General features: G+C 35.1%; 4 protein-coding genes across 5 annotated transcripts; 3 read left to right on the top strand and 1 right to left on the bottom strand.

The window, feature by feature from the left end:
* Nucleotides 1-365: 365 nt before the first annotated feature.
* LOC118058390 (uncharacterized) lies at nt 366-1,655 on the top strand. Its single transcript, XM_035071098.2, has one exon. It carries the CDS (start codon nt 520-522, stop codon nt 1,597-1,599), a length of 1,080 nt encoding a protein of 359 aa, XP_034926989.1. The 5' UTR covers nt 366-519; the 3' UTR covers nt 1,600-1,655.
* Nucleotides 1,656-3,344: 1,689 nt separating this feature from the next.
* On the top strand, nt 3,345-11,263 carry LOC118058387 (uncharacterized). Of its 2 annotated transcripts, none has more exons than XM_035071095.2 (14): nt 3,345-3,498; nt 3,608-3,765; nt 3,874-4,038; nt 4,229-4,359; nt 4,520-4,664; nt 4,769-5,031; nt 5,716-5,840; nt 9,087-9,130; nt 9,430-9,561; nt 9,690-9,767; nt 10,279-10,361; nt 10,444-10,566; nt 10,812-10,872; nt 10,951-11,263. In XM_035071095.2, the coding sequence occupies exons 1-14, from the start codon at nt 3,402-3,404 to the stop codon at nt 11,116-11,118; spliced, it is 1,773 nt and encodes a 590-aa protein (XP_034926986.1). In that variant the 5' UTR covers nt 3,345-3,401; the 3' UTR covers nt 11,119-11,263. The 2 variants fall into 2 exon arrangements, with proteins under 2 accessions (XP_034926986.1, XP_034926985.1); XM_035071094.2 differs by having other exon boundaries at nt 3,346-3,531.
* Nucleotides 11,264-11,331: 68 nt separating this feature from the next.
* Nucleotides 11,332-12,099, bottom strand: LOC118058396 (uncharacterized protein At4g22160). Its single transcript, XM_035071104.2, has 2 exons — nt 11,596-12,099; nt 11,332-11,505 (listed from the first exon to the last, which is right to left on the bottom strand). The coding sequence occupies exons 1-2, from the start codon at nt 12,012-12,014 to the stop codon at nt 11,457-11,459; spliced, it is 468 nt and encodes a 155-aa protein (XP_034926995.1). The 5' UTR covers nt 12,015-12,099; the 3' UTR covers nt 11,332-11,456.
* Nucleotides 12,100-13,074: 975 nt separating this feature from the next.
* On the top strand, nt 13,075-16,052 carry LOC118058393 (plant UBX domain-containing protein 4). Its single transcript, XM_035071101.2, has 4 exons — nt 13,075-13,305; nt 13,852-14,137; nt 15,164-15,259; nt 15,474-16,052. The coding sequence occupies exons 1-4, from the start codon at nt 13,154-13,156 to the stop codon at nt 15,855-15,857; spliced, it is 918 nt and encodes a 305-aa protein (XP_034926992.1). The 5' UTR covers nt 13,075-13,153; the 3' UTR covers nt 15,858-16,052.
* The last annotated feature ends 4,291 nt before the right edge of the window (nt 16,053-20,343 follow it).

Raw genomic sequence — 20,343 nt, forward strand, 5'->3', positions numbered from 1 at the left:
ACATGGTTTATATATTGCTTCAAACAAATATTTAAAAAAATATTTTTTTTAATTTTAATCACAGTTTTAAATACAACAAAGATTTTATTGACAAACAAGACTTTAATATTGCTTTATACAAGCACTGTTTAGAAAATAATTATATAATTAACACCTATATAATTAAAATTTAATTTAAACCTATGCTAGACGACGGTAAGGAATTAAATTCTCATTATATAATTCTCTATAAAAAAATAGTTTATCTCTAATATATAATCGGAAAAAAAAATTAATTTAATATGTAAAAGATCTCAAAATAATAATCTCTTAATTCTTTTTCTTGCATGGGTGCATATATAATGGACCGAAAACCTTTAACCTCCCTATCTCCTCATTTTTATTAGCTCATTCTCCTTTGTTTATTGCTCTTGTAGGGTCAAGCTGCACCGAACTCGGAACTCAGCTCAGCCCCAAGAACACTCCTCCCCTTTCCTCTCAAAAACAAACCCCCCCCTCTCTCTCTCATTCTCCAACAACATGGACAGCCCACAAAGAATATCCATTAAAGAACCTCAAGTAATCCTCTCTCCATGCAGCAGTGCTAGAAGGAGGAGGAGAACAAGCACTTGTTCAAACTCACCCGAATTCGAGTTCTGGATGGTCAGAAACCCATCTTTTCCTCAACCAAATCTTGTTTCTGCTGATGAGCTCTTTGTTGATGGTGTCCTCCTCCCTCTCCACCTCCTCCACCAACCTAACAACAACAATAACAACAGCCACCCTGACCCTGACTCACCCGAACCCGAACCCGAACCACCCAACGCTCAACCTGACCCTGGACCAGAAATTTCACCAGCAAGCATAACCATAGAGCCAACCTCAAGCTCAAAGAGATGGAGAGATATGATATTCAAGAAAGGTGACAAGAAAACTTCAACAGCAGCCAAGAAACAAGAAGAAAAGGATAAAGACAGAGACAGAGACAAGAAGAGAGAGAAAAGGAGTCAGAGTGGAGCGAGTTCAGCTGAGTTGAATATCATCAACATATGGCCATTTTCACGCAGTAGATCCGCAGGGAACAGTGTGACCCGACCCAAGTTGTTTCCCGGGGCTCCTGGAACCCGGAAGGTTAGCAGTGCCCCTTGTTCAAGGAGTAATTCAGCAGGGGAATCCAAATCAAGAAAGTCTTGGCCGAGTAGTCCGAGTCGACCCGGTGTCCATGTGGGTCGGAGCAGCCCGGTTTGGCAGGCTCGACGTGGAGGTAGTTCCGGTATGAAGACTAGTTTCCCCGAACCCGTGGTTCGGAGTGGTGAAAAATTGAGCAGCAAAAAAGAAGTTACCGAGCCTGGCCGCGGTAAGAACATAGGAAATGGCAATGGCAGCATTAGAGCAAAGGTTTTGAATGTAAATGTTCCCGTGTGTATTGGTTATAGAAACCATTTGAGCTGTAGAAGTGATGAAAATAGTGCTATTGGTGCCCGCGGCAGCGGCGGTGGCAAAAATGTTGCTGGTGGTAGCAGTACGGATGGTAGTAATGCTACCAATAGCACCATAAATGTTGGAAACGGTGGCAATCTTTTCAATTTTCGCAGCCTCTTCTCAAAAAAGGTTCATTAAGAGTTTGTAATTAATTGACACTCTAATTATATATTTTTCTCTTAAGGTTTGATTTAGATGTATTTTTCTGTGTATCAAGTCTCTATATTCTTCCTTGTGTAAGTAAACAGAGTTAATTAATTAGTTTTCTCACCAACAATCGTATTGTACAATTACAAGAAAAAGGTTACTAATTTTTCTTGTAGACATAGTGTTTTTAATAATTTGTTCAAGACATTCTGTGTTGGCTTTAATACTTTATTATGTTTTTTTTTTTTTTTGATAATGGTGTTTTGTAAAAATATTTTAAATTTGAAAATATGTTAAAATAAATTTTTAATATTTATTTTAATTTTTATATTAACCCATTAAAAGAAATAATATAAATTTGAAGTTTTTTTTAAGATAAATATACTTTTGAAAGAGTACTAATGGGTGGTTAAAAAGATATGATTTTTTCTTCTTCTAAATTTAAATATTGAAATTAGTGTGTAGATTTTAAAACCAATTAACGAAATAAAAATATTAAAAAATACTACTTAATGGGGAAGGATCAAAACCCTTGTTGTTTCATCAAAATTAAGGAAGCATACGCAGGGGTTAGCTCATCATTGTCTGAGCTTGTGCTTTTCATCATCGCTATCTTCTGCTGTTCGAGCAACAGTACACGCGTCAAGTCCAGATAGGGAGAAAGAGTGAAAGAAGTCTTGTGATCTTGAGTGCTGTAACGGGGACTGACCTCGGGCAAATTGTCAACCCAGCTGGACAAAATTAATTTACATCAGAAGCAAGATAGAGATGAATGAACGATGGACCCATAATATAATATGAGCTTGGTTTTCTGCATTTGTTTTTCCCGATTCGCATTTGAATTGCGAGTAGTGGATGCCTCATCCCATGTGTCCCCCCTTCTTTTGTTGCTGTCTAGTCAAACAAATTCACGTAGTGAAGAACACAAGGCGGGAGTCAGCTATGAAAGGAAGCTAGGGGAGGGGACAGGTAAACATGGCAGTTCCAATTATATTCATTAAATTCTACCTGGTCAATGTTTTTATTAGCATGGTGCTCATGCTTCTTTCTTGTCGTGGCAAGCCATGCTCAAACTAATAAGTGTGAATTGTGGCGGCCACCACCACCAGCTACTAAACAGTAGTTGTTTTCTGTTTGTTTCGTGGACCTCCACTGATAAATGCAAGAAAAGCTCTCAAGAAGTTGCAGTCACATGAGTTTGCCATTGCCCTTCAGCTACTTAATTTCACCCTTTTTGCTACCCACATGGCTACGAAGCCCCACTGGGATCCATAAGCAATTCCTGCCTTCCAATATTCATTCCATGGTGCGTGGTAGGCTCGACACTTGATTCTTCTGGCCATGTTTATGCAGTCCTTTTAGGGGCAGTAGCTCCTGAGCTTTCCCCCCTTCCTTGTAGAGAGTCCTACCAGGCTTGAGATGGAGGCAGGACTCTCCTTTCCAAGACCCAATATCGGGCATGAGCCGCGTTCGATCTCCAATTGTTTTGCACATCAAAGTGACTTTGTTTAGACGAGCCCATGTGGATGCCTTCTTCACATGATTTCAATTGGTAAAGCAGCAAACAATAAACATGCCCTAAATCAGTGTGTATAAGTGGACTAGGCTTTCATAGAAACTCAAACACAAAGATGGGCTAGATTAAGGTCGTTGGGCTTCCATAAGTCTAGTCATCATCCACTTGTCATAATGGTCTGAAAATCAATTACTTTATAAGATACTTCAGAAAATCTAAAGATCGAATTTTTGTTAAAAAAAAAAAAAAAAACACACAGAGACTGAAGCAGGAGGCAATGGCGGTGTTGAGTGGATTCGCGAGAGCAACTAGGTCATGGCGAACAATCCCCTCCTCCTCTCTTAGAACCCTAAACCCTTCACGTGCCACCTCATGTGACCTTCCTCCTCCCACCCCTCTATTTCTCCGTAAGCTCTTGATTATTGTGATTATAGCTATGATTAGGAAGTTTTTAATTTGGTGTTAATTCAATGATAAATGCAGGTTCTTTTAATCACCAAATTCATTCAAGTTCATCAGAAATTCTACGGCCCAGATGGGCTTCTAATGCTAATGAGCTGCCGAACACTTTATTTCCAGCATTACTAGCTAGTTTCATTGGAGTTGGAATGTTACAAGTAGCCCATGCAGATTCTGATGAGGTTTTCTTTCATAAGTTATTATTTTTATTGCTAAATAATGACTTATATGCTAAGAAGATGCAATCTTTGATTTGGTTTTTAATTTTTGGTCAATTTGGTTTTATGTAGAATGCTAGTAAACCTCCTTTGCCATCGGAATCTTCTCCTTCGAGTTACGGTGACTTGGAGGAGATTGCTAAGAAAGAACGGCAGCGAATTGAAGAGTTGCTTAAAAGCAAAGGAATCAAATATGGGTCTTATCCTCGCTTCACTATTGCTGTGAAGGGCCAAAAGGTTATTGATTAGTATTTGGTGATGCTACAGCTATTGTGATCACACTTCAAAATGCATTTTTGACTAATTATTGTTTTCCTCTTAAGAGTGTCTATGTCTTGTCGTAAAAAATTGAAGTCTTGCAATGTAATTCAATCTATGTATAATCAACATTATGACAACAGTAATGGGATTAAATGTTGCATTGTAGGTTACAATCAAGTTCCAAATTCCACCTGCATGTGATACGCCACAGTTGATTGCAAACCTTGTTTCTAATCTTGGAGTGAAGGTCGATGAGCGTGGTGCTGGTTCAGATATGTCATTACGTGCTTGGGACAGGTGAGATGCAGTTTCAGTGTCTCTGTATTTTCCGTATGGAGTAATATCTAGTTTTGAATTAGATAGAGACTTGTTAATTCTATTGTTTTTTTTCCCTTCCTAGTCATTCATTGCTTGAATTATGCTAAATTTATCTGATTTTTTGTGTGCACAATTCCAGTGCAGTTGCCTGGCAATTAACACTTAATTATCCAGAAAAACAAAAGGAAATCAGTGGGGAAAGGGGGCATTCAGGAGATATGAAAGTGCCTGAGGGAGATCTATGCATCCTCTTATTTCGTTCACTTATAAGTTCAGATAAACCTGTGAGTTTATTTTTGTAAATTCATTGATTTACAATACTATGAAGATCTTCTTACACATCCGAAATAGTGCATTAGCTGATTATGAATATACACATCATTTGCAGGAAGTTGAGTTTATAAAGAGTGGGAGCTTGAGCACCACAGAGCTTGATGCTTTTGTGTCTGCTTTACAATTAGCTGGTAGTAAATTAAGGCCCCTGGACAGAAAACCAGCGGAAGGTTCTGCACGGGTGCCATCTGCAGACAAATCAGTTGCCAGTTTAGAGTCCATGGGAGTAAGAATATATGGACTTGATGAACCCCTTGTGAATTCTTCTAGCAATGATATATCATGGGAAAATATTGCTGGATATGATCATCAAAAAAGGTATGCAGAGCATGAGTGTGCATAATGCATCTCTTTTAATTCTTTCAAATTTGTATTATAATTTTTTATTCTATTTTCTGGCTTGAAATCCAATCTTGGGCTAAAAATCACAATGAAATAGCATATAATTTAAAGACACGGAAACAATTATACGAAAAAAAAAAAAAAAAAAAAAACCTTGCAAGGATAGACTGTCATATTTCCCCCCTATGAATTGTTCTTTCAATAACTGAAGCTTGATGTTGGGATCCATAGAGATGCCTAATTATTTTATTTGAGATGCAAAAGTTTTGAGATTTCATCCCTATGCATGCCCTGTGTTGGGGCTAACAATCAAGAATCGGTTTTCTTCTCACCTTCCACTTAAAAGACTCTTGATTGCTGGTCATGCAGTTATTTGTTTGGCCCAAATTATAGGTCCCTGGTTTAGGCAACATAACCTGTGAAGGCTATGCTGTTCAGTTGCTATTGCATGTCTTGATAGAGCCACAAAGACTGGTCAATCTACTGTATGTTGAGTTTAGAGAATGTATGCCATTAGCATGATAGCATATTTATTTCTTCCATGTCTTATCTTTGCATTTGCATCATCTTTTTTCCCTTTACTATATGCATATGTTATGTGATGCATCCAATAAAATGCATGGAAGTGCTCATGAATGTTTATATTTAACTGGTTGTTAGAGAGATAGAAGACACAATCTTATTGGCTCTTCAAAGTCCTGAAGTATATGATGATATTGCTCGTGGGACTCGGCGCAAGTTTGAGTCAAATAGACCTCGAGCTGTGCTTTTTGAAGGTCCACCAGGTTTGTTATCATGTCCAGACCTTAGCAAAAGATATTGAGTGATTAATCTATATGAGCAATTTTCCTTGTTCCATCAGCCGTGTTTCTTATTTGCCATGCTGTAAGGGTAATTGCACATATATAAGTATGCCACTTCAAAGCCTCAACTCTAAACTTGGTCCGAATGTATTTGCTTTGTGGTCTTTGTGTACTTGTCAGACAATTTACCCAAAACTACTAGTATTATTTCTTGTGGTCTTGGATAGAGTATGATGCAAGATAAAAGAAGATTTTAAGTCTAATAAGAAAGAAAAGAAAAGGCTAAGAAGAAGAAGTCAAAGAAAGAGAAGAAAAAGCCAGAGAAGAGAAGAATAGGAGTTAGAAAAGTCTGAAACCTTGTAATTTTTATTCAATTCAACAAAACTCCCTAACATTTAGAAAAGTATGATATAAATATTAAAACCCCAACTAAAACAATCAATTGGGCTTATAGCTCACGAAATAAAATAACCAACAATATTTAAATCAAGCCCAACAAATAAAGCCTAATCAGTAAACATCAACTAAAAGTTCAAATAAATTAAACCATAATATAAGCTTAAGCCCAATCTCTCAATGGTTTGGACTACCTTTCATCATCCATGATCATACAATTGCGTAAACAATGTCTCGGGTCCTATGTTTCCACCAATCATCTTGGAATTGGAGAAACTCGACCCTGTCGAGTATGGTTCAAGGCGGCTTCAATAATGCTCCAAAAGATCATGATTAATCTTTGTGATGTCTCTCTGATAATCCAAATATAGTCTGAATCTAGTCGTCGAGCTCATATATTGGGATTCGCTAAAGTTCATCATCTCTAGTAAAAAAACATTTGTACATCCAAAGTAGCATTAATATGTTCTTTTTTTGTCGATGGTAAAGATAATGTGGTGGGGGTATCAAAAGGAGAATCAATGATAGACTGTTGTGTTTTATATATAACGAGGTCTTTTATGTTAAAAGTAGAGCTAATATCAAAGTTTAGTGGTAGTTTAATGACATAAATATTTGATTTAATTATTTGCAACACTTTGAATAGTCTAGCACTACTCACTTACAATTCATGACTGGTTTTCAAAGGACACCGTTCATGTCTAATATATATCATGAACCTTATATGACCTGGAGTGAGGAATGGAACACACACTTTTTGAAGCCTGGATGGATATAGATTTTGAACCTCCAAAGCTCCAAAGCTCAACCTCCAAAGCTCCCTAATGTTTTGTCTCTTATGCTTGAAATCCAACATGTCATAAGTCTTGAGCAGTTTGTTGAGCTCCCTAAATTCTTATCCCTTATTCATGATGATATTGCTCTTGAGCAGTTTGAATCCTTGATATAGGTGTGAAAAATAGCAGTCATTCTCCAATCTTCAATTCCGACAGATTGTATCGAAGCATATCTAACTACACCCAACCTCATGGTTTGAAACTCTATGATGTTTTATTCATGATCAGCTCTAAAGTATCACTAAAGTTGAATCCATGGTAGCTGTTAAACTTTAAAGTTAGATACTAGATGACTATTCATAAATGCATGCCACATTAACTTAGAAATGGAATTGAGATCACATATAACTCCTGCAAGTGAAATCACAATACAAAAGTAAAACTAATTCTATTTTTTTTTTAATGTGGAGATTAATCAAGAACAAAATACACCAATAAACTTTTAAGCATGTACTACTAAATCCTTGAGTGCAAAGGATTAATCAATCACAATATCGCAAACAAGGACTCATAATTATCAAAGAGGATTAGATACTAGATATCAATGAGGAAAGAGGTTGATGAGCAAAAATTAATAAATAAAAATGCAAGGTGGGATTTTTTTTAAGGCATAAAAAATAATATTAATGACAACTTTAAATGACAAGTGTAAAACCAGAAAAGTAAAACTCAACAAAGCAAAAGATAGAGAAATTTACTTAAAGATTCAAATTGTCAAATTCAATCATGGATGGACCTTTTCGAATCATGTAAAATGTTGTCGATGTAATGCTGATGTTGCCTGACTTGTTTGTTGTTGTCACTTTTTCACTCTATTTTTTTTAATACTGTAACTTTTTTGTTCTTTTGACCACTTATTTTTTTGAACTAAGATAAGATAAAAGAAAATAAAATTTACAAATAAAAATTAGTTGCGGAAAGATGGTAAAGGCATGGAGATCATGAATACAAAGCTTGCTAATACAATGTCCTCTTGTAAATTAATCAACCACTTAGAAATTGCACTATCATGTGTCCAAAAAAATCCTATTGATAAGCCGTCCATGTTGGAAGTTTCATCAATGCTAAAAAACAAAACTGAAGTTGTGACCATTCCTCAAAAAAGGCCAAGACTGTTGCGGATTGATCTAATCTATTGGTTATGATTGTTGCCGGCTACTTAAGGAAGTGTTGTTGGGTTGATCTATGAATAATATGGTTGGTGGTGTGGGGAAGGTGAAAAATGACTAGTGTTTGGGTCAAAAGGGCATGTTTGGATTATTTTATTTTTTAGTAAATAGAAGGCAAAAGACACTTTTTTTTTAATCACATAATGATATCTATAAAATCTAGGGTTTATGAATGGTTTGAATTTGAGGATTTGAACAAACCCATGAATTGTTTAATTGTGAGAACAATTAATTGCCTTGTTCTAATACCAAAATTGATGTAGAAGAAAAGAAGATTTAAAGCCTAATAAGAAAGAAAAGAGAAGGCTAAGAAGAAAAAGCCAAAGAAAGAAAAGAAAAAACCAGAGAAGAGAAGAATGGGGGTTGGAAAAGTACAACTTTGCAATTTTTGTTCAATTCATCAAAACCCCTTAACATTTAAAAAAGTAGGATATAAATACTAAAACCCTAACTAGGACAAACAATTGAGCTTATAGCTCACGAAATAAAATATCCAACAATAATTAAATCAAGCCCAACAAATAAAGTCTAATTAATAAACCTCAACTAAAAGTTCAAATAAATTAAACTAAAACATTAGTTAAAACCCAATCTCTCAATGGTTTGGGCTATCCTCCATCGTCCATGATCATATGATTGTATAAAAAATGTCTTAAGTCCGGTGTCCCCATAAGAGCAGTTACATTGAATAAGGTGACCTTATAGTTATCTGTCATTTGTCAGCATTCCTCTCTGCATGCTTACTTTGGCTTTAAGACCCTATATATTGAAAATTCTCATTAGCTGATGGAGTGGGCAGCTTACTTAAAAATTGTGATCAATTTCAGGTACAGGGAAGACATCTTGTGCACGGGTCATTGCTACTCAAGCGGTGAGCCATTGGCAGTTTATGGAAAATTTTAACAGTTCTCATCTTAGCCATCACTGTGCATTAATTGGAACATTAGTTTTACTTTTTTTAGAATTACGATTTACAGTTTTAAATAAGTTTTTAGCAGATTAATGTGCATTGAAAACCTTTTTATACACATGAATTACTTGCTTTAGGATGAGGAAGGTTGCATAGAACGTAGATTTGATAGATTCTCAATGGGGAAAAAATATCACTCTGCATTTGTTTCTGAATGAGTCAATACTGAAAAGACATGCCTGTTGCATATGCCTTGGCAGGGTGTCCCATTGTTGTATGTACCACTGGAGGTTGTCATGTCAAAATACTATGGAGAAAGTGAACGCTTGCTGGGAAAAGTTTTCACACTTGCAAATGAGATCCCTAATGGTGCTATTATATTTCTAGACGAGGTAACATATGCTAGTGATGTGCACTTGATACTGTACACAGTATTATTTTTTTTCATTATGCTCCATTTCTAGAAATAAATGCAAATCTAAACAATCTGGTTTCATGTTTCTTTTCAAAATTGTAACAGGTTGATTCATTTGCTGCTGCTCGAGACAGTGAAATGCATGAAGCCACTCGTAGAATTTTGTCAGTTCTGTTGCGACAGGTAAAAATGGGCTTGTGTTTTCTGTGGGACAAAAATCTGAGCCTTTATTATCTGCTAAGGACATAAGACTCTCTTCTCATTATTAAGGGTCCTGGTCCTGCCCCGGCCTTTCCTTTCTTTCATTATTTTTTTTTATTAATGTCATTACTATAGGTTATATTATCAATTTCTGAAACTCTTGGAGTAAGAATGCACTTGCTATACTAGTAAAAAAAATGCTTAAAATTTTGACTTGTTTATAAAGGGCATTTGGGAGTCTCTATTCTTAATTGTTAGTAGCAAATTAATGTTAGAATTTTTTCCCAAATCCAATCTCATGTTGAGCCCTAGATTTCACGCTCCTTTACGTTATAAAGGCTTTTTTCCTATATGTGTTTTATTTATATTGTGCAAGTAGCATTTATAGAATTGTTTGGATGCTTGTTCATGAGCTTAACTTGCATGAACTTAAATGGATGGTATCAGCCAAATTTGTGTTGTCCTTGATGAAATAGACTTTCTCTGTTTTCAGATTGATGGATTTGAACAGGATAAGAAAGTGGTAGTAATTGCCGCCACAAATAGAAAACAAGACCTTGACCCTGCTTTAATCAGGTATATCAGTGAAAAGTTGATGTTGATCATCTCACCTGAGTCAATTGGAGAGTTTTCTAACAAGTTTTATGTGTGTTCTCAGTCGGTTTGATTCAATGATTACCTTTGGCCTACCTGATCGGCAGAATCGACAGGAAATAGCTGCCCAGTATGCGAAGCACCTAACAGAATCTGAGTTGGAGGAATTTGCTAGAGTTACAGAGGAGTAAGATTGACAGATCTCGTTCAAATCAAATTCTTCCGTCATTCTCTTAAATTGTTAAATAGAAAATTCTTAAAAATATGGTTTTGAGGGAGGGGTGCAATGGTTGTATCCTCATAGTGCTTCTTTAATTTGAAAAGATTTTGGTAATTTGAATACGTGTTGGCCCATATGTGGAGATCATTTATTTAACATGCGAGTCTTTTTCCATTTTCTTTAACACCCATGTTTGCTCTTGCTGGCTTCAGCATGTCTGGAAGAGACATTAGAGATGTGTGTCAACAGGCAGAACGGTCATGGGCATCGAAGGTAACCAACTAAGCATCTACATTTTTCAACCTCACATTGGTATTGTTTACATGTGTTTGTAATTGTGGCGTCTGATAGATAATTCGAGGACAAGCGAGTAAAGATGGAGAACAAGGAAATCTTCCACCTCTGGCAGAATACACTGAGAGCGCCATGAATCGAAGGAAGGCTCTAGCTAGTATTGCAGAACAGAAAAGCCAAGGTTCTATCATGCGCCCACAGAAACCTCAATTGGATACATGTTAGAGAGGTGATTTCAGTGATAGAGACACAAACCATAGGTATATCTCTGTATATAAGGTGTGTTCCAACAATCATATCTAGATATAGTTTCTTATGGGGAGCATGCAAACTAGTCCTTGTAAATAATTCAGCAGAAGACCAATTTCAAGTTTCGCTGTGCTTAGGATTAGGATGTCCCATGCTCATTACACGACACCATCAAACATAATGCAAAGATTGGATGCAAAATCTCTTTATTGCTCTGTCCATTCTTGACAGAGAGAACATCAAGCAGACATTTTTTTTCGTTAAAAACAAAAGAAAAGGACAAGAAATCAGGGTCAGATTGCCATGGATAGACTTCAAAAGAAGTTGTTGCATTGTAGCAAATTTAGTAGCAAAGCTCCTTCCCTGCATTCACCAATCACAACTCAGTGAGTCAATCGATTAACAAACAGCTTAAAGTTCCAGACTTTTTCATTGAAAGAGCACGAACGTTACCTTGACGAGATGGGCGTCTCCTCCTCTTCTTCACCAGCTCGTTTCCTCTTGCTTCCCATTCCTTTCCCTGCCACAATCGAAGCGATCCGCAACCGAGTCTGCAGCATCATTCGAGTCAACTCAGCCTCCAACTCCATCCTCCTCTTCTCTGCCTCCAGCCTTGAAGCCTCTCTTGCCTTGATCATCTCCATCTCCGCAAGGTCCATCCTTGCCATTGTCTCAGAAAAGACTCGGAAATTCGCTGCAAGATCAGCAAGTCTTGGTGGTGACACGGAGCTTACAGAGTCAGAACTCGGTGGATTATTAGAATCCTCACTGTCTGAAGGGATTTCACCAGACACCATTCCAGCGTCGCAGGCATGCTTTAAGCGGTTCTCCTCGGCCCTGTTCTGTCTGGTTCGATCGGCTGCGTCTGCCATCACAAAAGCTTTGCTCAATAACGCTCTCTCTCTCCATTATTACAGTCACCCATTTGTGAAGATGCTGCCACGTCATCTAACTTCGTGGTTAATAGGACCCACCAACAAGACTGAACCTTTTGATATTTTTAATGATTGAAGCAGCCAGTGGCCCAAATAGCTAACTACACTTCCATTTTATTTTTTTCCAATCATTCCTAAGGAAATTTAATGAATTTCATACTACCTAATAGGATGATTAGCTACGTTAAATCATAATTAAGGAAGTTGAATCCATTAGAATTCAAACTTTTTCCATTGAAAGAGAGCAATAAATTTGTGTATGGCAGTGCAGCTGAAAGTGTTTTTTTATCCCAAAAATACATCATTTAATATCTTTTTTAATATAAGAGAGTTAAAATTATGAGAAATTATAAAAAGAAATAAATTTTGATTTTTTTTTATCTTCCTTAAAATGCTTATCAAAATTGCTATGTATTTAAAAAAAATAATAGCCATTAATTTAAAATTTTTATTATTAAAAAATACATCCATTCGTATTACAAAATAAATCTAGATTGTTTTTTATTTTTTACAAAATTAGCATTATTTATTAGACTCAAATAATAAAATAAAATCATTCACTTGTTTTAAATATTAATTAAAACTTCAAATGAGTTTGTTAACTACACTGTCATATAAAATTAAATTTTTAGGTATATCAAGATTGTAAAATTTTTAATAAATATATTTATTTATATAAATAATTAGCTTAAAGTATAATTTAACAATAATAATCTTAGAGGTATTTGAAAGTATAATAACGATTAATTTTTAAAATATTTTTTTTAGAAATGCATCAAAAAAATATTTTTTTTATTTTTTAAAATTATTTTTAATATTAACACATCAAAATAATTAAAAAATAATATAAAATTTAAAAAAAAAAAAATTAAAACTTAATTCCGAACACCCCTGGGTAAGCAAAGTGATTAGGAAACAATAATAATAATAATAAAAAAAAAACCAATCGCTGTACATGGATTAAAAAAATAAATATAATATACTGTACCGAAATTATTGATATCTGATGATTCTAAGCAGTCCTTTTCTTTTTCTATCTCATCGAGTCTCCGCAAATCAATCTAAAGTAAAAAGCAATGGCTTCAAGGAACAAGAAACCAGCAAAGCCCTCAAGCAGTAGAGCAGGCGGTATCCGTACTCTCTCCGATCTGAACCGGCGGTCTGGACTTGACTCTGACAGCGATGATGAGGATGCTCCTCAAGAGTACTACACTGGTGGCGAAAAAAGGTAAACAAAGAACTACTCTCCCTTGCACCTAACTTTATATTCAAATTTATTTCTTCTGTCTTTTCAAAGTTTTGATTTTTAATATAAAGTTGTAGTCTTTTTTGGGTTAGCAAAAATGGGATTCTCTTATAATTTTATGAATTCTTTGATTTGTCTGTTAATTGATGGGGTAATAGTGGTAATTGATTGAATTATGAAGTGTGTTTTTAGTGTTGAGGGTCGAGGATGAATTTTTCAAGAAGAAAAATGGATGGGGGGGGTGTTTTTAGTCATGGCAAGAGTGATACTTGAAAGTTTAAACATTGAAAAGCATGGAGTAGAAAGTTGGGCATTTGAGAATTAGACCCTTGAGTGGAGGTATAGTGTGGAAACGGGTTCTGGGTTTTACAGCTTGGTGTGTCGCACGGTGTGATATTAGTAGTGCACTGTTAGTTTTCTTGGCCTGTGGAAACAGTTCTTTCTGTTGGATGGGTTTTAATTTTCATTTTAATTCTGTCTAGAACTAAGTACTTCTCATACTTCTAACACTAATTTTTATTGTTGCAGTGGTATGCTTGTCCAAGATCCTACAAAAGGTAATGATGTGGATGCAATTTTCAATCAAGCTAGACAACTTGGAGCCGTTGAAGGTCCTCTGGAGAATCTTAATCAATCTTCAAGCTCAAGAAGCTTTACTGGAACTGGTAGATTACTATCGGGGGAGACTGTACCATCTGCTCCTCAACAACCTGAGGCTGTTGTTCACAGTATTGTTTTCTGGACTAATGGTTTCACTGTAGACGATGGCCCCTTGAGGAGGCTTGACGATCCCGAAAATGCATCTTTCTTAGAGGTAATAGCAATAAAGGTTTAAAATGAAATAAAAGAATTTTTTCAGAAATTAGACTTTTGCTCTGGATTTCGATATCTCTGTTTCCACCACTCTACTATGAGAAAAATTCAAAGCATGTGATGAATGCAACATTCTCCATCACAATTTTTCCACTATTTTTCTTGAATCAACAATGGCTCATATTGATCTAGCTACATAGGTAGTTCATCCTTGGGCTTCTTTTTCCACATCCTGTTGAACCTTCACTTATAGCAACATAAACTAGCGCAACTTTCATTTTATTTTGTTGTGTTTTACTTTTACCTATTGATGTGATCCAAATTTGTATCAAAGGAAAAGTTGGAATTAGAATGAAGGAATTGATAGGAATTGAGAACAAATACATAAACCTTAGAAAGAAGCTTTTTTCTAAAATTTATTTTATAAAATGACATTCAAAACTACTTAGGAATACAATCTAAGGCCTAATTTATAAACTTCCTACATCTTGTAAACACCTAACAACAATAGTAAAAAATTACAGCCATGACTTGGACAAAGAAGTCAAAAGCTATGGCTCAAAACCCAATTGTAAGTTCAACTGAAAGCTGCCCACAATCCTTGCTAGAAATCAGGAACTAAATCATCAATTTAGTCAACATTTCTAGCTGCATACCATTGAACTTGCTGAAAATCAGCAAGGTAGCAAAACAAGTGAATTCTCAAGTTCATGATCAACCACACTAGGAAGAACCATTTGTTGTCCAAGCCCTGTAAGGAGCTCAACTTGTCTTCGTAATTCAACAATCTCATCAATTCTATAATCATTATGTTGCTGTCCACTATTCCTCCACATGAGGGTTGGCTTGCACTCCTCAACTCCTTTTTTTTTTTTCCAGCTAGTTACCATTTTATAACTTGCTGAAAATTAGCAAGATTGTCAATAATTCAGTCTACTTTCCAGCTACATATTACCCGTGCCCTTATTTCTGCAGTTGTATTGTTTGTGGTGATGTTATGATATTGTTCTATTATGTTTTATTGCAGAGCATCAGGAAGTCTGAGTGTCCAAAGGGGCTTGAACCCTCAGATAGAAGGTCCTCAGTTCATGTCAATTTGATTAGGAAGGACCAAAAGTGCCCGGTGAGTCTCTCTCTCTCTTCCCTTTGTTAGTATTTACTGAGACTAACAATTCTTTCTGGAACTTTATAAATTACCATCCTGTTTGTAATCTCCAATTCAGTGTTCTAGTCGATAGTTCTTGTCCAAAAAATGCACCCGCATGCTTTCGCATGTAAGCGTTTGAAAGACATGGGTGTTTGAGTTGTACCAAAACTCTGCTATTGTTTTCCTGCAGGAACCAGAGAAGCAGCGCCATGCTGCATTCCAAGGTATAGGGAGGACTCTAGGAAGCAGCAGTGCTTCACCTGCATCTGAACCACCAGCTGATTCTGCTCCTCTAAGCTCTGCTCCAGCCCCTTTAATGGGCCTGGTTGTGGATGAAACGCTGCCATCGACTTCAATTCAGCTTAGGTTGGCTGATGGGACCCGCATGGTGGCCCACTTTAATAATAGCAACACAGTCAATGACATTCGATCCTTCATTGATGCATCCAGGCCTGGGGGTGCTCGGAATTATCAGCTGCAGTTGATGGGGTTCCCTCCGAAGCTTCTTACTGAGCCAACTCAGACAATAGAGCAGGCAGGCCTTTCCAATTCAGTTGTTATTCAGAAATTCTAGCAAAGCTGCATGCAGGTCGCATACTATCTCTAGTCGTTACTGTGCTCTCTTGTAGTATTAAACCAATTTTATGAACATCAAGACCTCGAATATCTGTTTCCTAATATACAAAAGGGAGGGTTTTGGTGGCTGGTTGCTTGGACGATGGAGTTGAGTTTTGTGTTTCGAAAATATATTCTTCTGCAGTCTTGTAAATTGTATGCTCTTGTTTTGCTAGCTTGACATGTTCTCATTTCCCACTTCATGCTGCTGATATCATTTCTCCCGTACAATTGTACAAACCACAATATATTTTACTCTCTCTCTCTCTCTCTCTCCTCGCCGCTCATTCAAGCATGGCTCAACTTGGTGAAGAGGATTGAAGTATATGACTGACTATTACAATTACAACAAAAACTAAAGCCGGTGCCTCCTGTTTTTTCGGTTGCTTTGTGAATGCCCTCACGATTTTTTTAAGTATTTTTTAAAATTTTATTTTTTATATTAAAACATCAAAACAATTCAAAAATACTAAAAATTATTTTAAAATTTTAAAAATGATGTGACAGCAATAATAAACATGCTCTCAACATGGATTTGAGCATTTTTTTTTTTTTTTTATTCTCCATTCTTTTTTCTTCTTAGTTGAGTCATTTCAATATCAAATTAATAGACAATTGGTTCTGATTTGTTAGTAATTGATCAAATAAAAGTTAGGGGAAATGAAAATAGGTGTTGAAAACATGTGGTTATTTTGAAGGAAAAAAAAGAACAAAAAGTTTATTCTAATCCATGTACTTTTGATGATATAGCTCTTACATCCCTTTGGTTTAGAAAAATTCAGCTTTGGTCTTCATTTATCAATCATAAAACAAAGTTTAAATTTCAAATTCCTTCATAAAACTATAAAAATATTTTATAAATTAGAAATTCATACATTACATTAAGAAAAAGGGATTATAACTCTAAAACAAAGATTGATCCAACGGAATCGAATAACACTCTACTAATCGTAATTCAATTCCCATTCCTACTTTGGGATTTCAAGTGTGGTTTTTGGTGACTGATAAATCTGGATGTAGCTGTGGGAGTTGATGGAAAAGGTGTTTGAGAATGAATACTGTGTCAAAATGTTTTTAAGTTGAACAAAACGTAAAAACAGTGAAAGATTTATTTTATAGCTTCTGGCTTTTAGTTTTAAAAATGGCTTTCAAAGTATTTCATTTGGGATTTTACCAAATAGATGTTCTCTTAGAGCCAAAGGTCCTAACAGCTCTTAAAAATCCTAAAATATTTGTGTTACTAAGACAACAGGACGTCCAACAAATAATAATGAGAGCCTATTTGGCAATTTATGGAAAGCCCTTTAAAAAATAAAAGTCAAAGGCTATAAAATGAGTTTTTTAGATTTTAAATCAAGCTAAGGTTAAAAGCTATTACTATACCAAATATGCCCTCAATTATACAAATCTTGTTGTTAAAATCTAGGGTTATTAAAAAAAAATCAAAAATTAAACTTTTGTGTTACATCTTGTTAGTGTTGTAAAACAAAAGAGATAAATTTATAAGATATAGAACTGTGTTTGATTGAATAAAAATATAAAATAAAATAAATTTATAACTTAGAATAGTTTTAAAGGGGTTTTTTGTATTCAAACATGAAATATAGGGAGACATGGCTCCTATTTCTCTATTTTTTATTTTGAGGCAACAACCAATAGCTAGCTTATAGTTCTTCAACTGGTATTAATTTTTTCTCTTCATATTTATTTGCAACCACTATTTAACACCTTTATTAAATAAACATCTTTTTAACCACCATTGCATATCTTTATGCCAAAATGTTAATGATACGAGAGTTGGAGACTAAATCTGAAGAGTTTTTTTTTGGTTAAGAGTTGCACTTCTTTTCTTGAGTCAATTCTTTTGACATGAGAAACACATTTTCTATCAAATATATAGTATTTTGGTGTTCCCCGAAGATAGAGTTTCATGTATGACTTCCCATCTTAAATAAATTACCTCCAAAAGACTTTCTGAATCGAAGATGTATGTTAGAAGATAATGGTTTAAACTGTTATTTTTATAAAATAAGACTGAAACTACAACTCATGTTTTACTTCATTGTGAGATGGTTTAAAAGCTATGGTCTCGAGTGGTAGATTGGTTAGGACAACAATTAATCTTACCTCAAACTCTAAATGATTTCTTCTTGATACGAGATGGTGTGGTATGGGGATCTATGCAAAAAAAAAATGCGGTGTTTGTTTTTCTTTGGTATAGTTTAGTATGTTTGGAAAGCTTATAATAATCATTGTTAATGAGAATGAAATAGACTAGGATGATGTTTATTATTTTCTGCTATACTAGGTTAAGTTTACTTTGTTGATTAAATTATCTTTTTATATGGACTAACAAGACAAATATAAGAAGTGATTCTTCTTGGTTACCTCCTCTTATAGGTATGATGAAGTAGATTGTGAAAGTGTCTTTAAATAATAAATTAGAATATTTAGGAATTGATGGTGTTCTCAAAGATTAGAAGGGAGATCTCTTTGTATTTTTTCTTGTTCCATATGTAATATGAAATCTAACAATCTAACAAAGCCGAGGTCTTGATAATTCAAAAGGCTATACTTATGAGTAATAATTGCAGCTATATTTTTATAAATCAATGAATTATGGAGTTAAATTCTTATAATGCCATTATCTGGATTAAAAGGAAAAATATTTGGGATTGGCACTTCCAAATTGAATTCAATAATATTTCCAATGCATGCAATAAGCTTCAATTTGTGTGTTTTAAACATGTTCTTAGAGAGAAGAATCATGTTGCAAATCATGCCAAGCAGGAAGTTCTTAGAGAATATATTGTAGTTGTCTTGTTATAACTTCTCTTATACAGGGTTTATTATGCTTGATTATATTTGTGGGTTTAGTTTTTTTTTTAGCAAGTTTTTTATTATTCTTCTAGTTTTTTTTTTTTAATAATTGAGGAATTTTATTAAATAAAGTTCTAGTGCCATGAAAGTAATGACAAACCAGCACGGGAGATACATACAAGACCATTTACAAACTACTATAAAATAAGAACAAACCAAGTTGGGAGGAAGTTCATCCAGTCGACTTAGTCACCATACCTTAACCAGCTACCATTCAACAGTTAAAATTTACAACAAAACTCATGAGTATACCGGAAAAGGTTGACCAATTGTGGGAAATAATCACGAAGTTCTTCTTCAAAGGAAAGTCTGCCTTGGCGATCAAATGATGCTGACTGAAAGTGCCCTTACTTCATGTCAAGTAACTTAAGTCATATGAATTGAAGTTATGAATTCAAGCACACAAATATTGCAGTAGTTTCTGTCATGTGTTGCATCATTTGATTCATACAGCTCTATGTGAAGGCTGTGGAAGCTTATTGTGAGTAAAATGTTGCAATGTGCCATGGTGGTGTCTCCGTTCTAGGTGATAAGAGAGGAAGATATGCTTCTCGTACATTCTGCATGTACAGATAATGCTGGCCTATAGCTATAAGTATTGACAAGTACACATAGATTCTTCATACTTTGTTGGCTTTGGAGCAAGATAGACCGCTGAGTCTAAAATGAGCACTAATATGCCGGTTTCTTTAGACATTAATTAGAAAGTCTTTGTTCAGGTGAAAACAGGGATTAGGATATTCATTCGGTGTAAAGGTGCAATCCATTCCATTTACAACTAAATAATTAATTATTAAGCTCTTAGTTTTTCGAATGGATTTCATTAATATCATAGGTAATGTTATGACTCTTTGATCAAAATGTCAGATTTCATGAGCATGAACAAGGTATGTGTTAGAGTTTCTGGAGCTCACAAGCGTTCTTCAATCTTCGTCAAAGAAACCCTAAACCCCCGTATGAAGGTTTCTGAGTCGATACAAGAAAGTTGCTGAACTTGTATTCATATAATCTCTTCCTTCCCTTATGCAAATATAGGGTAAGTTCATAATGAGGTGGTCTTTTAGAGTCTCATTGATCTATATATAACTCCATGAAGCCTTGCACTTTCATTGCAAGAGTCTCTCCATCGTCAATAGCTTTTTCATTAGACTTTTAAGGATGTTTCATCAGAATCAAATTTCAGTCAAAACGTTACTGAATCTTTTGTGGTAATTCATGCAAAAATTAAGGAAACCGGAATTTGCTCATCTCTTCGCCATAAACATGCCATAACCCTACATTTTCATGATGATAGTTAAATTATTATATAGATTCATTTAGAGGTGGTAATTAACATATCAAGTTTTGTATGTTGTTTTACTCTCTCCCAATGTAAAAGTACTGCAAAATATGCGATGCTAGTTGCTGCAGTAACTTTTCATGTGTTATTTTAATGCATTATGAGCTACTAACAGCTCTGTGTTTTATAGTCAGTAGGAGTTATGGCTTTGCGATTTCGATTTCGAGAAGGTTTTTGCGTTCTTTTGGATCATTTTCTGGGTTTGGTCGCTGTGGTGATTCTTCTA

This window comes from Populus alba, chromosome 4, assembly GCF_005239225.2.
Source record: "Populus alba chromosome 4, ASM523922v2, whole genome shotgun sequence".
In the NCBI taxonomy this organism is placed as follows: Eukaryota; Viridiplantae; Streptophyta; class Magnoliopsida; order Malpighiales; family Salicaceae; genus Populus; species Populus alba.